The sequence below is a fragment of the Calypte anna genome, chromosome 1, assembly GCF_003957555.1.
Source record: "Calypte anna isolate BGI_N300 chromosome 1, bCalAnn1_v1.p, whole genome shotgun sequence".
NCBI classification, from domain to species: domain Eukaryota; kingdom Metazoa; phylum Chordata; class Aves; order Apodiformes; family Trochilidae; genus Calypte; species Calypte anna.
This window is the reverse complement of record NC_044244.1, coordinates 190,995,651-191,016,709: the sequence shown is the minus strand read 5'-3', so window position 1 is coordinate 191,016,709 and position 21,059 is coordinate 190,995,651. Positions and strand designations below refer to the sequence as shown.

At 35.4% G+C, this 21,059-nt stretch overlaps 1 protein-coding gene across 1 annotated transcript in view; it reads left to right on the top strand.

The window, feature by feature from the left end:
- DLG2 (discs large MAGUK scaffold protein 2) overlaps positions 1–21,059 on the top strand; it is a 967,325-nt gene that overhangs the window by 724,685 nt on the left and 221,581 nt on the right. The window contains 1 exon segment of the mRNA XM_030469255.1: positions 14,607–14,675. Coding sequence (XP_030325115.1) covers positions 14,607–14,675 — 69 coding nt within the window.

Here is a 21,059-nt window from a genome sequence, read left to right as displayed (position 1 = left end):
GAGCTGATGAAGCAGTCTGACCTGCTTCCAGTACGTGCCCACATTGATTAATAGTTGACAGGTACAATCAGTCATGTTTAGAAAGTTCAGTTGCTGATCTGATGAAGATTGCATAAGCTGTAATCAGGACTCTTTACCTATTCAGGGTACAGTGACTAAGAATTAGAGGTAGGAGGACTTATGTAGTGTCTGTGGCAAGAGTTTGGCAATACAGGTTTGGTTGGAGGCAGGAGTCATACAGGTTTGCTGAGGATACAAACTCATGTAATACTGTCACTGCAGTTTCCGAAGAGAATTTGCTTTTAGTGTTTCAGATTCAGTAGTGTGAGTGAAGGTTCTTAATTTCTCATATCAAGCCTTTACAATAATCTTATATATCATATTAACTTCAGAGGAATTAAATAAAAAGTCTTGCTTCTTGAAGACATCTAAAGCACACAGAAACTTCATGACTCTCACTGAAATCACAGATGCTGTCTAGAATTTTGAGGCTCAAGTTATTTAAATTCCTGGTTAGTGTGCACAGCAACTGGGAAGGGAAGTATGTATAGAGGGAAATTTACTCCTGATTGAAATTTAAGTATATTTTTCCTGGTGGATTTTTCCTTGTTTCTCAGGGACCTCTTGTAGTCATCAATTAGCAGTTGCATCGGTATGCCATGAATAAAAGATCAGGGTCTTTCAGCTAGGGTACTGGAAGGTTGCATTTTGGAAATCATATTGGCATCATGTTCAACCTTTTTGGGTTTTTTTCTTGTTTGTTTTTTTTTTGTTTGTTTGGTTGGTTGGGTTTTTTTGATACAATCGTGTACAATGCCACAGTGCTTTGAATTAATGAGGACGGAGTTTTCTATTTTGACAGAAGTGGGATTAGGCAGCAGGTGTCCACAAAGGCAGATCAGTACAACACCAAAATCTAAATAATATCTCAGTGAAATCAGAAGGAGAATTACATTGACTTTGCTGTAGCTTGGATAAACCAAGAATAAGCAAGGCAACATAATAACCATGAGGTAGTAAAATACTGGAATAGGGTGCCTGAGGAGTTTGTTAATGCCTCTTCCCTGGAGGTGTTTAAGGTTGGATGAGGCCTTGTGCAAGCTGGTCCCATGGAAGGTGTTTATGCCCATGCAGGGAGGTTAGATCTTTGTGATCTTTAAGGTCCTTTCTAACCCAAACATTTCTTTGATTCTATGATTCTATAAGTTCATACTGTCTCATGCCCAGGCTACCTCGTAAGCCACATGACATCTCAAAGATATTTTGTCAGAAAGTCATAATTTACTTGAATGTGGTACTGGGTATTCTTCAATCAGAGTAACATCACATGGAAAAGAAATTATTAAGTGGCTGGACAAGTAGATTTATTTTCTGTTGAATTAAATATGAAAATCAACATAGATGATTGCTGAGAAGTAAACCTTAAAACACTATGCTGCCATATGAAATGTGAGTTATTAATAATCAGCACTATGTTAAGAGAGAAGATTTTTACAATAGTTAATGTAAATGAGCTATTCAGTAGCTCTTTCATGTTTATATTTTCCAACTCTCCTTGCATTACCACTTTACAATGAAAAAATCAGGTTAATTAGTGTCAACTAACAGAAATGCAACACTGATGCAGCCTGAAATGACAGATTTCTTCTGCTTGCCCACAGAAACAGTAAATAGCACTAATTAATTTTAGTCTTAACTACCTAAATGTATTAATAATGCTCCCATCACTGTAACAGAATGGGCATCTCATTTTTCCTTGCTTTTTAGAGACAGAGAGCTGGCAAACAAGAGTAAGTGGCTTTACTAAGGCCCTAATGGAAATTCAGTGTGGTTGGAAGCTTCAGACTCACAGGCCAAATGGAGCAACAAGCAAAGCACACAAATCAAGAATATGTTGTTCAAGTTCAAATTGCATATACATAGGAATCCAAATCAATGTCACTATCTTTTTGAAGATTTGATACAGCTTCAATTGACTTGTAAAAGAAATAGTTGGAAAAAATTGTAGAAGCAGCCATTTGATTTAAGAAGGTTCATTTACAGGCTGATTTACTAGTATGCAGGAATTTGGTAATATTGTAAAGAGATTTTATATTTCTAACAAGAAAAAAAAGTCAATTAAAACAGGTCTACTAAAATTTCTTTAAAGAGTATTAGTATTTCATCTTTCAAGGCTTAAACAAGTCTCTAAGTAGAGAAGATGAGCAGTGATGTGAGAAGAAATTATGTTATATAAATAAAATACCAGCTGCCTTACCTCTGGTCTCAATCAGAGGTGTGCATAATGTAACATTTACTATAATATTTAATAAGTCTGGATTGCCATCTCTGAAATACATAAACTGAAATCACTGAACTTTTTCAATGCTAATTTATACATCCTACATCCTCATCAAAAGGGAAGAATTAGTGTAGGGGACTGAAGTGTAGTAACATCTCATTGGTATATGAAAGGATTCTGCAGCTACAGTGGCTATCATAGGTTTAATAATAAGATGCAAATTAAAAATAATTTAGATTCCTCAAAGGTGTCAAATCTCTCCAGTTCTATCTTTGTTCCAGGAGAAAAAACAGCAAGCAAACTGTTCCACTTAACTGGGGTACAAAATATGAGCATTTTATATGCAGAAGTAACTAATGAATGAAAGATTCTTCTTTGGTTTCTTGATGCACGTTTACACAACTGCATTTGCAACAGATATTTTCTATAATAGTAGATTTCCCTAATAAGTTGGAGGAGAGGCATAACTTGGAATAAAATGGTATAGCAACAGGAATACTAAACACAAGAGCCTATTGAATATTCTTGAAAGATTTGAAAATGTGGATGACCATCCAATGCATGGGCTTATCCTTCATCAGTTTTGTTTTTTTTTTTTCTATCATCTAACTAATCCATATTTCATATGTGAAATGTTTCATTGATTGCAGGATCTTAATAGGTTTTCAGCAGAACTGATTTGTGCTCAAAACTGAAGTGCAGAGAACTGAATCAAAAAGCTGCAATGCTGGCTCAGTTCATGTGTACAGGATAAATATGGACATGAGATGCCCATCTCCAAGAGTAGCTTCCTGGCATGGCTGTGTCTTTTTACAGTGCAAAATGACAATGGAATAATGGTTTTAGTCCCAGTCAAGATGGTATGGGTTTCTGGTCTAAGTCCAGCTGTGACCATTTTTATTGATTGCTTCATGCATGTTGTTGACTGTCTGTCAGTTACTCGTGTTTTCCCTTAAGCAGTAGTGGTTTTTCTCACAATGTACCCCATGCAATTGGTTCTGGCCAAATACTTGCTAACCAAAGTACAAAGGTACTTGCATAGAGAAATGATGGGTTAGAAGCAGCAAAGAGAGGTGGAGTTCTGGGTAATGCTCTTTATCTAATAAATGGAAGCTGACAGGGGAAGAAGCATGGCAGCATCTTCACCCTTTACTCTAAAAGTAAGGTTGAAATAACCCAAGAACCTTGGGTTTACAGGCTGACTGATGAGAAAAGTTTAATTACTTTTGGAAGTGATCCCTAACCTCCAATAAGTATTTTAAATGTTTAGTGAAGAAGGATCATAAATTAGGGATATAATTTAGGGATATAAGTACTGACATAGTGGAACAGAAACCTAAACTTTCTACCCCATCATTCATTTAATCCGAACTCTTGCTTATAATAACATACGAGCAAAATTAACTACTAATCTGCTTGGACAATCTGACATTCATCTATTCTGGGAGATGCTGATACCTGACATTCTCCCTGTGAGTATAACCAGAATGAAAAAAATACTAGAATTTTACTTTTTCGAAATTCTCCTTCTACTGCATACTTCATGCCCAGACCTCCTAGTGTAAAATGATGAATGTTTCCTGTGAAATGCTGACTAAATCCAACTTCTGCCAAATTAAAAAGACAAGAATCATGGTTTATATAGATAAGATTAGAAACAGAAGAGTTTCAGCTGTCGAATTTCTTCAATATTCATCTTTCATTTTGGCAGTATGTTCTTCTGCATTTTCAAATTCCCATTCACTGCTGTTTGTACCTATTCAGTTGTTATGTTGTTTGTTTATGTGCACTGCATTACTTCTACTTTTGCTTTTCTCTGTGTGTTATTTCTGTAGGAATTTTTGTTTTGTGTTTGGTGTAACTGCACATGCACACATGCATGCTGGGCTGATTGGAATGACAAAGTGAGACTAAATTGCACCCTATGTAGGATTACATTCTCACCTGCTGTTTGTTATAAGGGCAGATATTCAACCCATATTTCCAGCTTGCTGAGAGATAATGTGTATCCAAATAGGAGGGATAACATTATCAGAAGGTATCACACAGGTGCAGTAAACATCGTATCAGGAGTAATTGCAATATAGAGAGTGCTGTTCTGGTAAATTTTAAATTGTAATCATAATCTAATAATCTTTTTTTTTGTGATAAGTACTTCTGTTTTAATGAACTACATGTATGGAAGCTGAATACACTTGTTTTCTGCTCTTTCACCTTGGCAGCTGGTGTATTTCATTGCAATGCACACATGACAGTTATTAAGTTCAGAAGAAATGAACTTGGTCTTATGCATAAACAGTATAAAAAATTAATTTCTGTAGGAATGTTTTTATTCTGCAAACATAATTATACAGAATGTCATGGGATATAGAAATGTTGGCCAATGGACAGATATGGTTTGGTATCAGACAATTTATCAGTGCTATTTTAAATCACTTGAATTAATTGTAATTATCCATGTTTTCTCTTGAATAAGTAGAAATCAGCTCAATGATTCTACAATGAAAATAACTTTATGTACTGGTTTTTCTTCTTAACTTTGCAAATTATTTCAATGGGTTGCAGTTATTTGAGCTCTGTCGTTAGGCTTATTTATCTCTTATTTCTCTATTCTTTAAAAAGCAAATACAAATGCAGTATGAAAGTCCTATGAATTGTTTTTCAAGCGTCATCTTTAGTGCAAAGAAAGTCAACTCTCCCTTGACAAAGCAACACTAAACTGTCCTAGGCACCAAGTGCAGTTTTGAGAGAGCAGTATAATCATTAAGCCATCACCTCTGTCTGTTTGGTTAATGATGAGACAGAGCAATCTTGTTAAAATCTTGTAATACTTCATAGGTTTGGATCCTGAATTAGAATTAGGTCTCTAATTCCTGAGGGGAACTCTCAACAGGCTTTTAAAAGGTATTCATAAATTTAACTTCTGTGGACTATTGTGGAAAAGCACCTGAAAACTTGAAGTCTTCCCAGATTTTAATCAGATTTTTCTGATGTTTGTTTAGCCATTAAGTTCTTTCTCCTCCTATTGAGTACATTTCTCTTTTAAAATTGAATTTTAACAAAACTAATACAGCTCATCCAGCTCTACTTATAAGAATATACTAGTTAATGTAAAAATTCTGGACTTAACTGTTTCTGGAATTCAAGGTCTTAGTGACTGTTAGCATTGTTATGAACAATTTCCTTGTTTACAGTATTTTGGAATTTATGCTATATTCACAGACTATAAATCAGAGGACTGTTTTCTGTTTTGAATAGGAACAATGACTACACATAAATGGAAGCACAGATTATTGCTTTATATTTTAATCAGGAAAAATATTGACGTTTGGCAGATAATGATATACGTAACATGGGTGGGAAGCTGAATGACACCTTCCAGACAAACTCGGCACATTTCCTTTGAATTTTTTCAGCATGATCTAATTAGTGTTTCCAGAGATCCTTAACAGGAACAAGTTTTTTTTCTAAAGTACATCTTTCTATCACATTACGGAAGACTTGACTAAGACATTTTTCTACAATATACCATGTATTTTCCTTAGGTGAAGTTCATTTATTTTTACCCATCAAGTATGATTGTTCTGTCACATAGAAATCAACCAATCTCCAGTTGTCTAACACTCTGCAAATCATTGGAGAAGCACCAATACCAGAAGAAAATGGAGTGATAGCAAATAATACTATAAGCTTTATATATATATATGCTATAAATAATACTAAAAATAATACTAAAAATAATACTGTAAGATTTAAATAATACTGTAAGCTTTTTTTTGTAATACTATAGCAAATTAATGTCAAATTATTTGAGCATCATGTCAAAGGGTAGAAAGGAAGGTGACAGCTGGATTTGTGACAAAGAAGTAAAAGCTCAGCATTGTGTTAGGCATAGGTACCAGGGTACCACAAGAGGTAGGCAACTGCAAGGCCAGGCAGCAAGCAGCAGGGAGTTTTCTGTCATTCCTACACAAATGCTCCCTATTTAAATTCAGAGAAGTAGCATTGCCTCCTCTTCCATGACTGTAATCAGAGCCAAACTTCAGTTGTTATATTCATGGATCATTACCTTCTGATTTTGCTTCAGCAACTGAGGAGGTGAGATTTTATATTCTTACCATTCCCCTTTCTTTTACATACATATATACTAATGTTTTTCAATTATTTCAAGTTTTTTGATATGTAAACATTCATCCTCAGCTGGTGCAATTGTCAAGCTAACTTTGTCAGGGAATATTTCAACTCCCAAGTGGAACTGTATAATTTCTTATATTTTTTACAGTAACATAAACAACAACAACAATAATAATAAGGCAAAACCAAAATCAAAACAAAAAAAACCCTAGTCGAAAGATTTGAGGTTTTTTTTTTAACAGGAGCAGGTTGTCTTGGAATGCAGTAGGGATTTAGATGTAATACTTCCAAAACCTGGGTCTGTCTTGAGTTTGAGGAGAAGGTATGAACAAAGAACACAATGAATTTGGAGCAAGATGGTATGAAACGGAGGACTTTAAGGAAAACTTTAAAATATACAACAGAAATCAGTACCAAATAGTGATATATAGGACAAAATAACTCCCCAAAAGCACAAGGTACCATTTCCAAATCATTAAAATATGTCTTATATTTCCTAAACATTTGTTCCATCTAATTTTATATCAATTTGAGACAGTATTTTTCTCTCACAGTTTTCATTTGGTACACCTTGTTTGCTTAATGCTGTGTTCTTCACAAGACTGTATTTTCCTTACATGGGAGCATTAGACTGCATTTGAAACTTCATCCTCTTTGCTCTGCTCCTTGAAACAACATGCCTAATTATTTTCAGTTCCCCCCACATCATTCCAAACTTCTTCAGCTGTTTTAAATATTATCTTTCAACCTCAACTAAAAATTCCTTCTCAGATAAGCTTACTTTTTATTTTTTAAAGCTTATCATTGTCTCCTGCAATTGTGTAAGGGGTTGCACTAAGGAAGCAGATTTGATGTCAGTGGATGTGTCACCACTTTGAAGAGAGGTGCTGACTTAGGCACACTGCTAACAAAGGTGGATAATGAGCTTCATTCTAGGAGCTGAAGCATCCCTCTTGAGTCACAGTTTCACATTGTATTCTTCCTTATTGCCATATGATGCTAATTTAGGGCTGCAACAACTCAAAGTACTTTAAGTTGTTGAATGTGGCTCCCCACTTGTTTTCAGCTGCAATTTGGGGAAAGGAGAGTGGGAGGGAGGGAGGGAGGGAGGGAGGGAGGGAGGGAGGGAGGGAGGGAGGGAGGGAGGAAGGAAGAAAGAAATGAAGGAAGAAAAAGGGAGGAAGGGAGGAAAGGAGGAAGGGAGGGAGGAAGGGAGAAAGGGAGGGAGGAAGGAAGGGAGGGAGGGAGGAAGGAAGGGAGGGAGGGAGGGAGGGAGGGAGGAAGGAAGGAAGGAAGGAAGGAAGGAAAAGGTCAGTAACCCTTAGTGACTTCCCTATGCAAGTGAAATTAGTGTATACTGCCTACAGATATATAGTATGCTACTGTAATAAATTAGAAATACTATATATATAGTGTATATTTGTAGGTAGAATGACAGCCTGACCCTTGATTTTGGTTTGTGGGTTTTGTTTTGGTTTTTTTGTTTTTGTTTTATTTTCCACTAGGTAGATATTTAGCCTAGCAATACTATTTGTAGAATATATGTACAGCTGCCATTTTAAGAAATTAGTTTAGTCTGCTAAGTCACTCCAGAAATCCTCACTGTGTGTGCTTATACATGAAAATAGTGCTACATCTCATGTGTGCCTTTGTTGCCTAGTGATGTTCTTAAGGCAGCAGGGTTGAATATCATTTTCTCTGAAGGTTCCTATTTACCTCTGATGGGAGACTGGTTAGTTTGACACTTCTAATATGGGTCAGTTACTGTCAGTACTGGATATTATCAAGCTGTTTGTAGATGAGATAAAATTAATACCAAAAAAGCACTCTCTAGTCTTCTAATTAATCCCACAGGAGAGCAAAACCTCATTTAAATTAGAAGTTTAGCTGTTGGCAGCATCAGGAAAAGCTGGTTTCACTTCACTGAACTGAATTAAAACTCCACATTAATGGAATTAAAGCATGTTGCCTTCTTAAACTTGAACATCCATCAAAGCAAAACCTTAGGAGCTTTATAAACAACTGCAGTACTGCCTCCAACCCTTGACATAAGAAACAACATGCTGAGAATCACAGAACCAAAAGTGTTCGTGTTGCCTTTACTGATCTCCAGTGGAACTTTCTTACTATTCTATTTATCAGTCTTGTTGTGAATTACAAAGAATAACTTTCAGCTCTAGTTTGGGGGGACTTTTTTTATATTTTTTTTTTCCTACACAGAACACAATATTATGGTTGGACTCAATGATCTTGAAGATATTTTCCAACCAAGGTAATTCTGTGATTCTGTGGTAGACAAATAGAGTTTGAATACTTTTCTTTTCTGTAACATTTTCTTAATTGGGACCTCAAGAATGCTGCTCTGCAGACAGTGTTCAGGGACATCTCTTTCCAGCCTGTACCACCAGCTGCATCACTGCTTCTGTATGAAAAATGCAGGCCAGCTGATTTGGGAAGGAATTTTATGATGTCAGTTTTGACTTACCAAAACAAAGATATATGAAAACAAAAGATATCTTAAACCAGGGCTATAGCAAGCAGAGGACAAATGTTTCTTCTTGATAGGAGGTGGGTTGGGAGAAGCTGATGACTCCTCTAACACTCTCTGTGTAAAGACAATGTGTATTGGTTTTATATGAGCAAAATCTGGGAAAGATTTTATATTGTAAGAACCTTCTTTCTTCCACCCTCAATGCAATAGGCAGGCTTTAGGATGAGTTCTGATTTGAGCATCATGCAGTCTGATCCCTTAATGGTGGTTTGTCCTTATTTTTAGTTGCCAAATTGCATTATAAAATTTTTAAACACAATAAATATTTCCCCAGTGTGATAGTTTCATCCCAGGGAGGGTTTTCACTAAGATATTATATATTGGTACAAATGTCATCTGTGAAGGGAAGGTGGTCATGGGTGACAGGTGGTGATGGGCTCATGTGGTCACTAGAGGGAAGGAAGGGTTTCAACATCACCCACACATCTGAAGTGTTCTCAGAGCATCATTGAGCTAGAACAGAATTAAAACTGGAGGAGTCTGGCTGCTCACTTTCCACTTTCTTGTTACAGTAATTCTTATTGATACTGTTATTTCCATAATAAACTTTTTTTTTTTAATCTTGACATTAAGCTGCTCTGGTTTTAGTTTTTAACGAAGTCCTGAAATGGTAGGCCTTGCCTAAGAAATATGTTTAAAACAGAAAACAACTTTTAACTCGTTAAAAAGAGATGTTGGATCCCTTGCTCCCTGTTTTTGCCCCTCAGTATTTATTCATAATCTAATTCTCTGTTCCTTCACTCCTATCAATAGTCTTACAAGAATAGTATATTCTTCTTGTCCCAGTGAACTAAAGTTAAATGGAATTCTGTTAAAACTGGTATTTTACAGGATGTAGAGGTCATTTCTTCGTTTCACCTAGTCTGGCTAGAGTAGTGAGTAGTATATTGATATATTATTACTTTATATTATTAAATTATTGAGACATTCATTCTCTATCATTTCAGAGAAAGAATGGAATTTTTATAAGCCTAAATTTTGAACTTTTAAAACTTAGATCTGTGGATGTAAAAATATTCTACTTACCTACATATCTCAATAGGGATGTAGGTGCCTTCGTTTTTAGGCATTCGTGGTACCAAATGTTAGTGGCAGTAACTCAGAAATTTTATTTTCTTTTGTGGTACAAAAGACAGGACACGTGCATAAGTGTATTAAGCATGTGATGGAAATGTCTTCTTTCCACCACCTTGAGGAAAGTCACCAAGAGCTCTATCTTTTAAATAAGGCAGTCAGGAGTGATATTAGACACTTATTTCTCATTTCTGGACAGCCACTTGTGTCAAGCAGTGGGTAAACTGCATGTTTGATTTTTAGCTGCTTTTTAGCCTTTTTTCTAAGGCTAAAAAGGCCTTTTTTCTAAGGCTTTTTTCTTTTTTCTAACCATAGAAAGTTTAAGCTTGTACTGAGCTTTTTTCATGGAAATAAATCAAGAGAAAATAGCAACAGGTAGCAGGTCTTTTGCTTGTCTTGTGGCATGAAATCCTGCTTCCCAAATTTTTTTCTGCTACACAGAAAAACCATCTCTGCTGTAATACAGACTATATTGGCTATGCTACAAGAAAAAAAATGTATGTAAAATAGATGTGTTGCTCACTAATGTCAAATGTTTTAGCTTTTATTGGGTACAGCTTGAGTTGTATACAAAGCTTGAAAGCCTGACAAATTCTGCAGTTAACAAAATCAGTTGAGCTTCATGTCAGAAATACCTAGGACTGGGAAGAGGTTTCTAGTGAGTGAAATACTGCTAATAGCCAAGACCTTCACTTGGAAGGACCAAGGAGTAAGTTTCCTTTGCAGAGTTTTACATAGCAAGGTAATGATTCCAGATGGGGATACTGATGACATCTGGTGCTCAAGTGGTTTGGAAATTTTAGAATGGTGAATTAAGATCTCTGCTTTAATTCGTACTTGTTGTGGGATTACATGACTGAACAGAACATCTGATGTAGCAGAAAACAATAATGACATCCTAGTCTTTTATTATTATTATTATTTTCATTCCATCATTGAACTCTATTTCGTTTTCCCAAGAATCTGCTTTTCCTTCTCATTATTCTTCTTCTGACAGCCTGTCTGGCTAATCTTTTGATTGATTTTCTGCTTCTTGTCTCTGCCATAATAATCCTGTGTGAGAGTATCCACCACCCAAGTGTGATATCAAGGCATAAATTCTCAAGTAGTTGAGGAGAGGTATACTAAGTCCTGCCCTTCTGTTGAGAAGTTACACATCTGAGTTTCTGAAAGGGATCAATATCCTCTTTTGGCAAAGCAGAGCTGTGGATGTGCTTTAGCCTGGACACATGAAATCCAGAAACTTGGTGCTCATAATCACTTCTTGAAATATTTTCATGCTTTTCAGTTTTGTGCTTCAATTTTCTCTAGCAAGTTCATAAATAGCATTTTTACTAACCTTTCTAAATAGGAGTCATATGTTTTAAACAATAAGAATTTGCATTTATTGTAAGATGGCCTCTTTTTAAAAACATAGATGAATAGTGAAATCCATAAATAAATTCATGAAACTGCAGCCAATACCAGCTTCAGATCTTGGTAGGCCTATGTTTGGGAGCTAATAGTTTCCATGTCAAAGAGTCTGTGAAGTTAAATGAAATTGTTTATAAAGAATAGGAGTGTTTTCTAGTTCTGTAAAAGCTGTTACGAGCAATATATTGGAACTGGTTTTAGTCTGTATGTATGCCCTATATGAAATATTTAGAAACATACACATTATAACCTTCAGGCTTTGTACAAAGGGTTAAGTATCAATCCTAGCTGTATCTAAAGTAGTTGAATTCATCAGTAAAATGCTGCATTGCTGTGGGGACTGAGAGTCTATTACAGGGATCAGACTGGTCTCTTCCCTCATTTTGAATCTTCCAGTGCAGGAGCAATAATTCACTGTTCTGTAAATTACTTTGGTGAATATAGCCAATTTTTTTTCATTTGCAACATCCAAAGATAGTCATATCCCAAATGCTTACTATTCGATATTTTTTAGTCACCCCTTACTAATTTTGTAGATAAATGGGAAATTATTTGTGCTTAGTACTTAGCAGCTCTAAGTCCTGCTTTAACAGTCTTGTAATTTTGTTCATTTTGAAGCTGGTCAGAGCTATATAAATAATTTTGATTGTAGTAAAAATAGGGCAATGTTGAAATGTTTTTTGGTGAAAAAAAAAAAAGTTTTCAGAACCCAAGCCAGTTCTTCTAGCTGTGGTTAGATGTAGATGTTATGTAGATGTTGTGGCTCTGATTGTAACATATACCATGGTTCTAGTAAGGAAGAGATGTTGAAACAGGAGAGGTGACTTAATTGTTTTAAGGCAAAGCACCCTGTCAGCTGCCCTTTCCTATGGCAGAATTCCTTTGAAAAACAAACACTACACAACAGTTGTGAAATAAACCCAATTCCTTCATGGAGCCTTCAGTTGCTACCCAGCAATTCCTTGTTAATAGAGTTTTTTTCCCCCTGAAAAATATCTAGCATCTATTTAAAGAATAAGAACTGCTTGTTTAAAGTCTCTTGTTGTGGGTTTGGCATCAGCAGTGTAGCTCAGGCGTGGCTTGGCCAGTGTTCTGCTCATAGAAACAGATCTTGGCATACAGTGTGGCTTTGAGGGCCATCATTGTTCTGCCTCTCTTCTGGATTCTTGTTCCTTGCACCAGATGTATTCTTGCCTCTCCTGATGCAGCTCCAGGAATAAAGTTTCTGAGAATCAGGGTGCACAGTGAAAAGATGGAGGAGCTACAGCTCTTCTGTGCCACCTCTGTCTCATGTAGACAGGGGGAAAAATCAGGGGAGAGGCTGTTACCTTCATTATTAATTTTACTTGGGAAGCCAATTGTTAATTTTATTATTAATATAATTATTAATATAATGGTATTGTTATTGTTGTTGTTATTGTTGTTGTTATTATTATAATAAATTAATGATTTTGCTTAGGAACATAAGGATGCATGTTCCCTTCCAGCTGTGTAGAGGCTGAGGGACAGAAGACAAGCCATAACCTAAACTCTCAATTTTTAAAAATGCATAAACACTAAAAAACCCTGGTATTTTAAAAGGACTCGTCCTAAAAACTTGCAAGATGCAAACTTAGTGTGAAATTTTAACTAATATAAACTATTATTCTACAATGTTTGTTCAGCTCAACTATTCTGCTCACACCATGAGGCCAGAGGCTGATGATATTCCTGTACATGTTTTGATCCACATTACAGATGTATAACAGATAAAAACTCTGTAGTTCTTCTTATAAGGGAAATATACTTTCCCACAAACATTCTAAATGCTCAGAGCAAGGATGAACACAGTATTTTACTAACATGAAACAAGAGCACAAGGATCAGAAGAGAAAATAGCAACAGGTAGCAGGTCTTTTGCTTGTCTTGTGGCATGAAATCCTGCTTCCCAAATTTTTTTCTGCTACACAGAAAAACCATCTCTGCTGTAATACAGACTATATTGGCTATGCTACAAGAAAAAAAATGTATGTAAAATAGATGTGTTGCTCACTAATGTCAAATGTTTTAGCTTTTATTGGGTACAGCTTGAGTTGTATACAAAGCTTGAAAGCCTGACAAATTCTGCAGTTAACAAAATCAGTCACAAAAAAAATTACTTCAAGATTTATTTTCAATATATGTTTTGCAATATTAATACTGGGTGATGTATTATGTACTATGTGATGTAGCCATTAAAATTAATCAGAAGATGCACCCAGATCCTTCTGCTTTTTTTTTAAACACGTTGTCTTGGATAAGGGATCCATTTATTGTCATAGAACCGCCTTTGATTGATGCTGTGTTGTTATCCGTTTATATTTACATGTATAGTAATGATAAATACTATTATACAGTGGTACAGTACTATTATACAATAGTTCAATACTGAAGTTTAGATAGACTGAGTAATTTATTTGGTGCACATAACGTAGTAACTATTTTTGAGATTTGTTGTGTAATGACTACACAACATACTAGAAGCCATTAGATCTCAGGATTTTCATTCAAAGATTTTTCTTTCAGAGACTCTGTGTTTTGCTTAGAAAACAGCATTTTTTTTTCCTAAATGTTGTGTTTTAGATTGATAGAATGTCATATGAAAAATTGAAGCTATTTAAAATCTGATGAAAACAGTAAATATTGGTTGAAATTTATAAAATACATTACATTACGGTGCATTATAAGCAGTGCATGTCCTCTTTTACTGAGCATTCTACCTGAGAAACACTAAGAATTAGAATTATCACTTGTTGTTTAGCCTTCTACTTTGAAATTAACTTTGTGTTTTATGGTTAGTATATTTAGCAGAACAATTACTATCTAAGTTATTTTAGTTACTGAAATGCATATATGTGTATGTTTTATAAAGAATTAAAAAAGATAAGGGGGAGTTATTCCCTCCGTTATCTAAGCTAAATGAGAAATGAAACCTGATTTTAAACAAGAGATTGCTTGATTATGCCCTTTTTTGAAGAGATGTACATCATTGAAGTCAAAACCTTTACATACGTGTAAACCAATCTGATGGTTATTTCTATATTGCTATTAGCTAAACTGCTAGAGACAGCAAAAGTAAGACAAACTTTTACTTCTTTAACAAATGCTTTTCTTTATTCTTCCTTGGTCATACAGTCATTCCCAGCACAGCACTGCAACCCGTCCTCCCACGGTGAGCTTGCAGAGGACCATTTCTGTGGAAGGGTAAGATGATTCTCTCTTGAAGCTGCCTGTAGAGCTTTCAGATACCACTAAGCCAGACACTGAATTGACCACATAAACACAGGAGTTTACTAGACGTGGTTTTCCACACCACTGTTTAGGTCTGTGAGATGGAGAAATAAATACTTTCAGATTAGTACTAATCCTTTCTAAATACTAACACTGAAAGGTTTGGTTTTCATGAAGATGAGACTCATGCAAATACAATAACTACAATCTCTTCAATTCATCTCACTTGAGCAGTGCTAATATTTGTGTGTGTTGGGTATAAAATGATTCCACTAAACATGGAAATACCCAGCAAAGACTTACTCTGTTTCCTTAATGTATATCTGACTTCTTGACAAAACAGTGTCCCAAAGTCGGGATGAAGAAGCACTGACAGAGAATAATAGTTCTGTGCTTGTGTATATCTGTGCATATTACCTTGTTAATTGTAGAATCATGACTTTGAGAGCTTAAATTGACTCAGTTTTAACAGAAATACTGGGGTATTGATATGAATCACTCACAGCCATGGTTAATATTTTTACATCTTGAACACACTAGATAAACTGATATTTAACACTGAAGGACTTAAGAGTTTGCTACTACTGACTGGTGGAGTTTACAGAAAACATTAGACTTCGTTCTCTCAGAAAAATTTTTTTTACAGAACTGTTTGAATTAAGCATGGGTAAGCATGGGTAATAACTTGTCATTGGCTGATCTTGGGTCCTATTTCAAAGCTTTTCTTTTTTGTGATGAAAGTGAGAATCCAAAGTTTCCACAGAGGAAAGACATCATCCTCTATTTTGTTTTATCCTACAACCTTACAGTGGTGCAGTCAGAAAAGAAAATGTTACATGTGTGAAATAAACCACACTTCAGTGAAGCCTGAAATTATTTTCTCACAAGTCTTTTTTTTTTTTCATTTCTTATCTATATCTAAGGTCCAGGATTTTAAGTTTTTATTTAAAATTCATAGGACAGCTATAGTACTTAATCACTAAAACAAAGACTGAATAATGAAATTTCTATAGGAAAGGTGCACATGGATTAAGGGCTGTCATCTGGAAGGTAATCTTATAAATGAAACTGATCATCTAACATTTTTTGCTCAAAACGGGGCTATTTTCAAGATAGATCAGGTTTGTCTGGGTCTTCTCCAATGAAGCTATGACTATTGCACAAATTCTGGGCAACCTGTCTCAGTGCTTAAACACACTCAATTTGGATTTCCTTTCTTAATCTCTCTCTCTCTAAAGAAAAGAAAGCAGTTGAAGGAGGGAAGAAAAAAAAAAGAATTTGCTAAATAAGGATTTAAGGAAAGAAATTTTGGTTTCTCTGACTTGGTCTACTGAGTTCCATAATTCAGGAGGTATCCTGCATATTTAAACCATTAAAATTTGGAAATCCATCTGTCTACATAAATTTGTTGATAAATTGCAGAATCTCTACTGGTCACTCAGACAACTTGCATATATTGTGTATGAATCAGTAGCCCAGGAAATCTGCAATTAATATTACAAGTCTCCTACTGTTCAGGAGGTAGAAGAATATCTGGCTTGTAATTATTAGTAATCAACTTTCACTGAGTTATATTTCATTTCACATAGGAAAGTGGGACTGTTAGCCTGCTACACTGCTAAGCAAAAATAAGTAATCAGCTCAGCCCTAAATATATCATTATTTTAAGGCTCAGTTTATTCTAATGTTTTTCTGAAGTCGATGCTGCTAAGTATGTTTATATCTAGTACAATTTGAGATCAAAACAAAGTTATTTTTCTCTTTTAAAAACCATGTTTCCATCAGTAGAAACCTGTATTTAGGTGACTCATTATACTACTTTTGAGATGCAGTTTGTAAATAGCTGCTTTACCTGCAGGCATCCCTCATGCATCTAAGATTTGTGGCCTGCATGCTGGCTCTGTGTGACTGACTCTGTAGTCACTGAAGTAATATAATTATTGGCTCCTGTGAAGGAGAAATGAAATATGGGAGAATTAAAGAAATACAGGGAGAATTGCATTTGCTGGCATTTATTCCTTTCCACCCTGTTGAAGATGTGATAATTGAGCTGGATAGAATGGATTATTCAAAAACTGTAATAGATTTTTCATTGAGGTAGTGGATTCAAATTATTAAAACTTTTCTCTTTTTTTAGGGAGTACTATGTACAGCAAAAGCAAACAAAAAATGTTTTTAAAGATTGAATTTCCTTTATATTCAAACCATATCTTCTTTACAGTTTACTAACTCTCTATGAGGTAGTTTACTATGCTTATAAAAGCAAGAATTTTGCAGGTGTTTGATGCCATTGTTCATGCAATCTAATTAGTAATTTTCTTAATGGTTTTTTTGCATGGCTTAAAAAACAAACAACTAAAATGTCTGGATTTGAAAATACCGTTAGTCTGAGGGGGTTTTTTGAATGGTTTTCGTGGACAATTTTAACTGTGATTATTCAAAATAGGAAAAATACTGGATGAAAACTAAAACTTGTTATTTGGAAGTCCTGCTCTACTATTGCACAAAGCTATGATGTTAATGGTGGATGATAGCTATTCTCAGCAGTTGACATTCAGACTAAATTGTATTTTATATGCTACCAGTCATTTCTGCTGCTGAGCGCCTTAGAAAATGGCATTGCAACTGATTTGATCAAGAGTGTCTTGATGGGAATTCTGAACCAATTTATCAAAGTGACTGAGTATCTCAAATATATATAAATATTTATACATAAATAAACAGCATTTGAACCGTGACTAAGGGTAAGAATTTTTATTTTCACAGGACAGATATTGCAGGCTGCTTTGTGTTTCACAAGTGTCTTATATAAAAGTAATTCTGGACTCCTGCTCCTAACAGACTATGTATTGATATTTTGAAACATGGCTTAGAGGCACTGCTATTTTTAGGTATTCTCCTAGTCTTTGTATACATTCTGTCTCCTGACAATGCAATGCAGTTGCCTATCACTGTTTCTGTCTCATCTAGCTTTGTTTACAAACTGAAAAGCTGGAGCATTCATGGTAAGTAGACCCATCGAATGCTGTAATAGTTCATAGAAAAGTGGTTCCAATACAGAACCAATAGTATTTAACAGCAGGATGCAAAGCACTCTTTTTAATATGGAGTTGCCTGTGTCAGTTATAGCAGGTAGAAGAGAGATGCATTTTTCAGGATTTATTTTTATTATTAGCATGTAAATAAGGGACCTCTTTCATCAGGGAATGGACAGGTGCATATGGGAGAAAACATACAAATTAGTAAACATGCTGGAATAAACATCTCTCTTTCAAAATTAAAGCAAAAATTAGCTGTCCTATACTGTTGCTCTAGAAATCAATGAGATTTCTAAAATCTAGGAGATGCATTCTAGGAAATGTCAGCCATCATAAATGTAAAATGTAAAAATGTAAAAATACAGACCAGTCTCACTTTTCAAACAGGAGATTAGTCTTGCATGCCAATTCCATCTTGCTGGCTGTAAGCAGAAAACATTGCCTGGTGTGCAGGCTTTAATTTCTCTACAAAAGACAAAATGAAAGACTGTTAAAAGTCCAGAGGGGTTCCCACAAAACAAAGTTGCACATGTATAAGCCAGTGCACTCATGCATGCATCAGTCAGGTTGAAGCCTGGCTCCTAGTACATTCCCTTGTATTAAATACTTCAAAGTTTATGACAAGTTAGATATGATGTTTGCAGAAGATACACATTAAAAATGCAGTCAATATCAAAGCTGGGATTAAGAATTTCTTCTACAGTTAATGCCAACAAGAAATGCCAAGGAAGCCATGGTAAAATAAACAAAATAATTGTTTCAAGCCAAAACCATAACTCATAAAATTATATTTTGCTATGTGATAGGATAAGTGAACATCTCATTGAAGACTGAATGCTTAGTCACTAGTATATCCATGTTTTCTAAAAAGAAATAATAGGTCACTCCTCAATTACTCATGATGAAAATGAATACGCTGCATTTGTGCAAAACAGCTTCAGGAGGAAAAGCTACCCCTCTGGAGTGCAATGCTCAGTGTGACAGCAGGTCTCATTATTATTGTTCTTTTTCAATCATAATTGAAATCTTTATAATAATAATTAAAAATCACAAATGAGGTAACAGACTTCACTGCATCAGGTGCAACACTGAGAGGTGACACTGATGACTTCAGCCTTTCCTAGGCTCTGAGATGGGAACAGGCTGGGGAGTGGAGAAAGGAAGGTCTGCCAGCTCCCTGCCACTGCCAGGTCAGGGCATTTTGGAAATCTCACAACAAAGGTAGATGAGAGGGAGGGCTGGGGAGGAAGGCAAGGGGTAGTGCTGTTTCACATCACGATGGAAAGGTTTTGCCAAGCCTAAGAGAGGACTAGCAAAGGGAAAAGTAAACATCAAAATGCCACAGAAGTGGTTTCAATAAAAAAAAAATAAAGCTGGGAGCACTACAGATTGTAATCTGTAAATTGCTGTGAAGCAGAGTTTAGAGGTTACTAGAGAAAATTTAAATAAGCCAAGTTTGGTTTCACTTGAAGATTTCAAATCCTCTCTTGTCTGATTAATCAGCTTTTAAAACACTGTATACACTGTACTCTTTTCTGTCCATCCTAGCTTTCTGTGTTAAAGGCTGTGAAGAAGAATGGTCCATCTATTTGAATCACCTTTTTCAGGTCCTTCCAGTAGGAATGTCCTTTGGCTCTCTGAAATAAACATACAGTTATTATGATTTTTTGAAGCATGAGATGAAAATTCAAAGTGTTGTACTGAAAAAGAAATGGCTTGAAATACGATTTCTCTCTATTCAGTTTTCTCTTCTGCTTTTTGCTATTTTAAGTAGCTTTTTTGTTGTTGCACCACATGTGTGTCATGCTTTGCACACAGGGTTTGAGGCCTTACTGGGTGCTACCCTAATCCACTTTATAATATAAATAAATATTCTTCTGAGCTTTCTGTGATGTGTACAGCACACCATAGAAACAAACAAACAAAACCTGCTGCCAAAGCAGATCAAAGTCATATTTCCAAGCCCCTGCTGATTTGGGACACCCCACTGGGTGTATATAACTGAAGAACTCTCCAGTGTCTGATATTTGAAAGCACCCAGTGTGCTTAGTATTTCTGTAGATGTTCCAAACAGCACAAAATCTCTTTGACTCCTCAGTTTTAGAGATGGTGCAAAAAAGCCAGTAAGACAGAGCTATGTCAGTGTGAGATGAATACTAAAACTGACTGTATTCTTTAATGTATCCAGCAGCGCAAAATAAGCAAATTAAAAATTGATTTTTTTTTCAGTTAGTTATTACAAAACCTACTTTTTTTCATAAAACTCTTCCAATTCATTTATCAGTCCAGTTTTCAATCTCTTAAATCCATGATTACTATGAATTCACAATCAATAGAGGATTGATAGGGATATTTTTTTCCTAGTCATTTTCTTACTGATCAGTAAAAATGTAGTAGATACAAAACATTATATTTTCAATATAATGAGCAACTAAACATGAAATTTAAAGCTATTTAGAAAAAATGTCCCTATTTATTTTTATTAATCATATTTTTATGATAGAACAGATTTTCTTAAGTGATGAAATTTTACCCACCTGCTTTTTTACTACTTAGCTTCAGATATTAATTTAATAATACTTTGCTCTTACATCAGGCCTGCAATATATAATATGCTTTACAGAACCTGATCTGATGCATTCCCTGAAGCAAGTAACCAAGTCCATCCAAATTGATTCTCCCATTGATTTCTGAGCCTGTAAATTTGTGTAGATTGCAGCACTGTATTTGCTCCTTTGCTCCTGGCTCTGTTCTAGTGAATCTTCCTTTATCCTTTGTCTACCTTTTTAATTCCTTCCCTGCTCTCCTTTATGGATGTGCTGACTCCCTTTACCCTGCTCCCTTTTTTCTTTGCTCTATTCTTTTGTTGTTGGTTGCTTAGTTTTTTCTCTTACCCCTTTTTTTTCTCTTCTGCTGCCTTCTACCAGTCCAGGAATGTTTTAATCTCACCCTCCTTTCTAATTTCTACTTGATTTCCCCTGCTGCCTTTCTGTTTGTATTTTGTACAAAGCTGCAGGTGGGCATAAAATATGCACACACAGAATTAAAGTGCTACTATGCTTTGTTAGCACCTAGAAACTTACCTTTGGCCATAGTTATCACAAAAGAAATTGTAAATGGGATAAGTAGTTAATGCTGGAAGGAGAAACGTGTTTCAGCAGCCTGGGTTGTTAGACTGCTCCTTTTTACTAGGTAGCTACAGAGTGCCACCTATTGCTTCCAAACAGTGCAGTGAGCTTTTAAAATAGATTACCCTGAAATTATCTTTCTCAGTTGTTTGTTTTTGGTTGGGTTTTTTTTTTGGTGTTTTTTTTTTTTG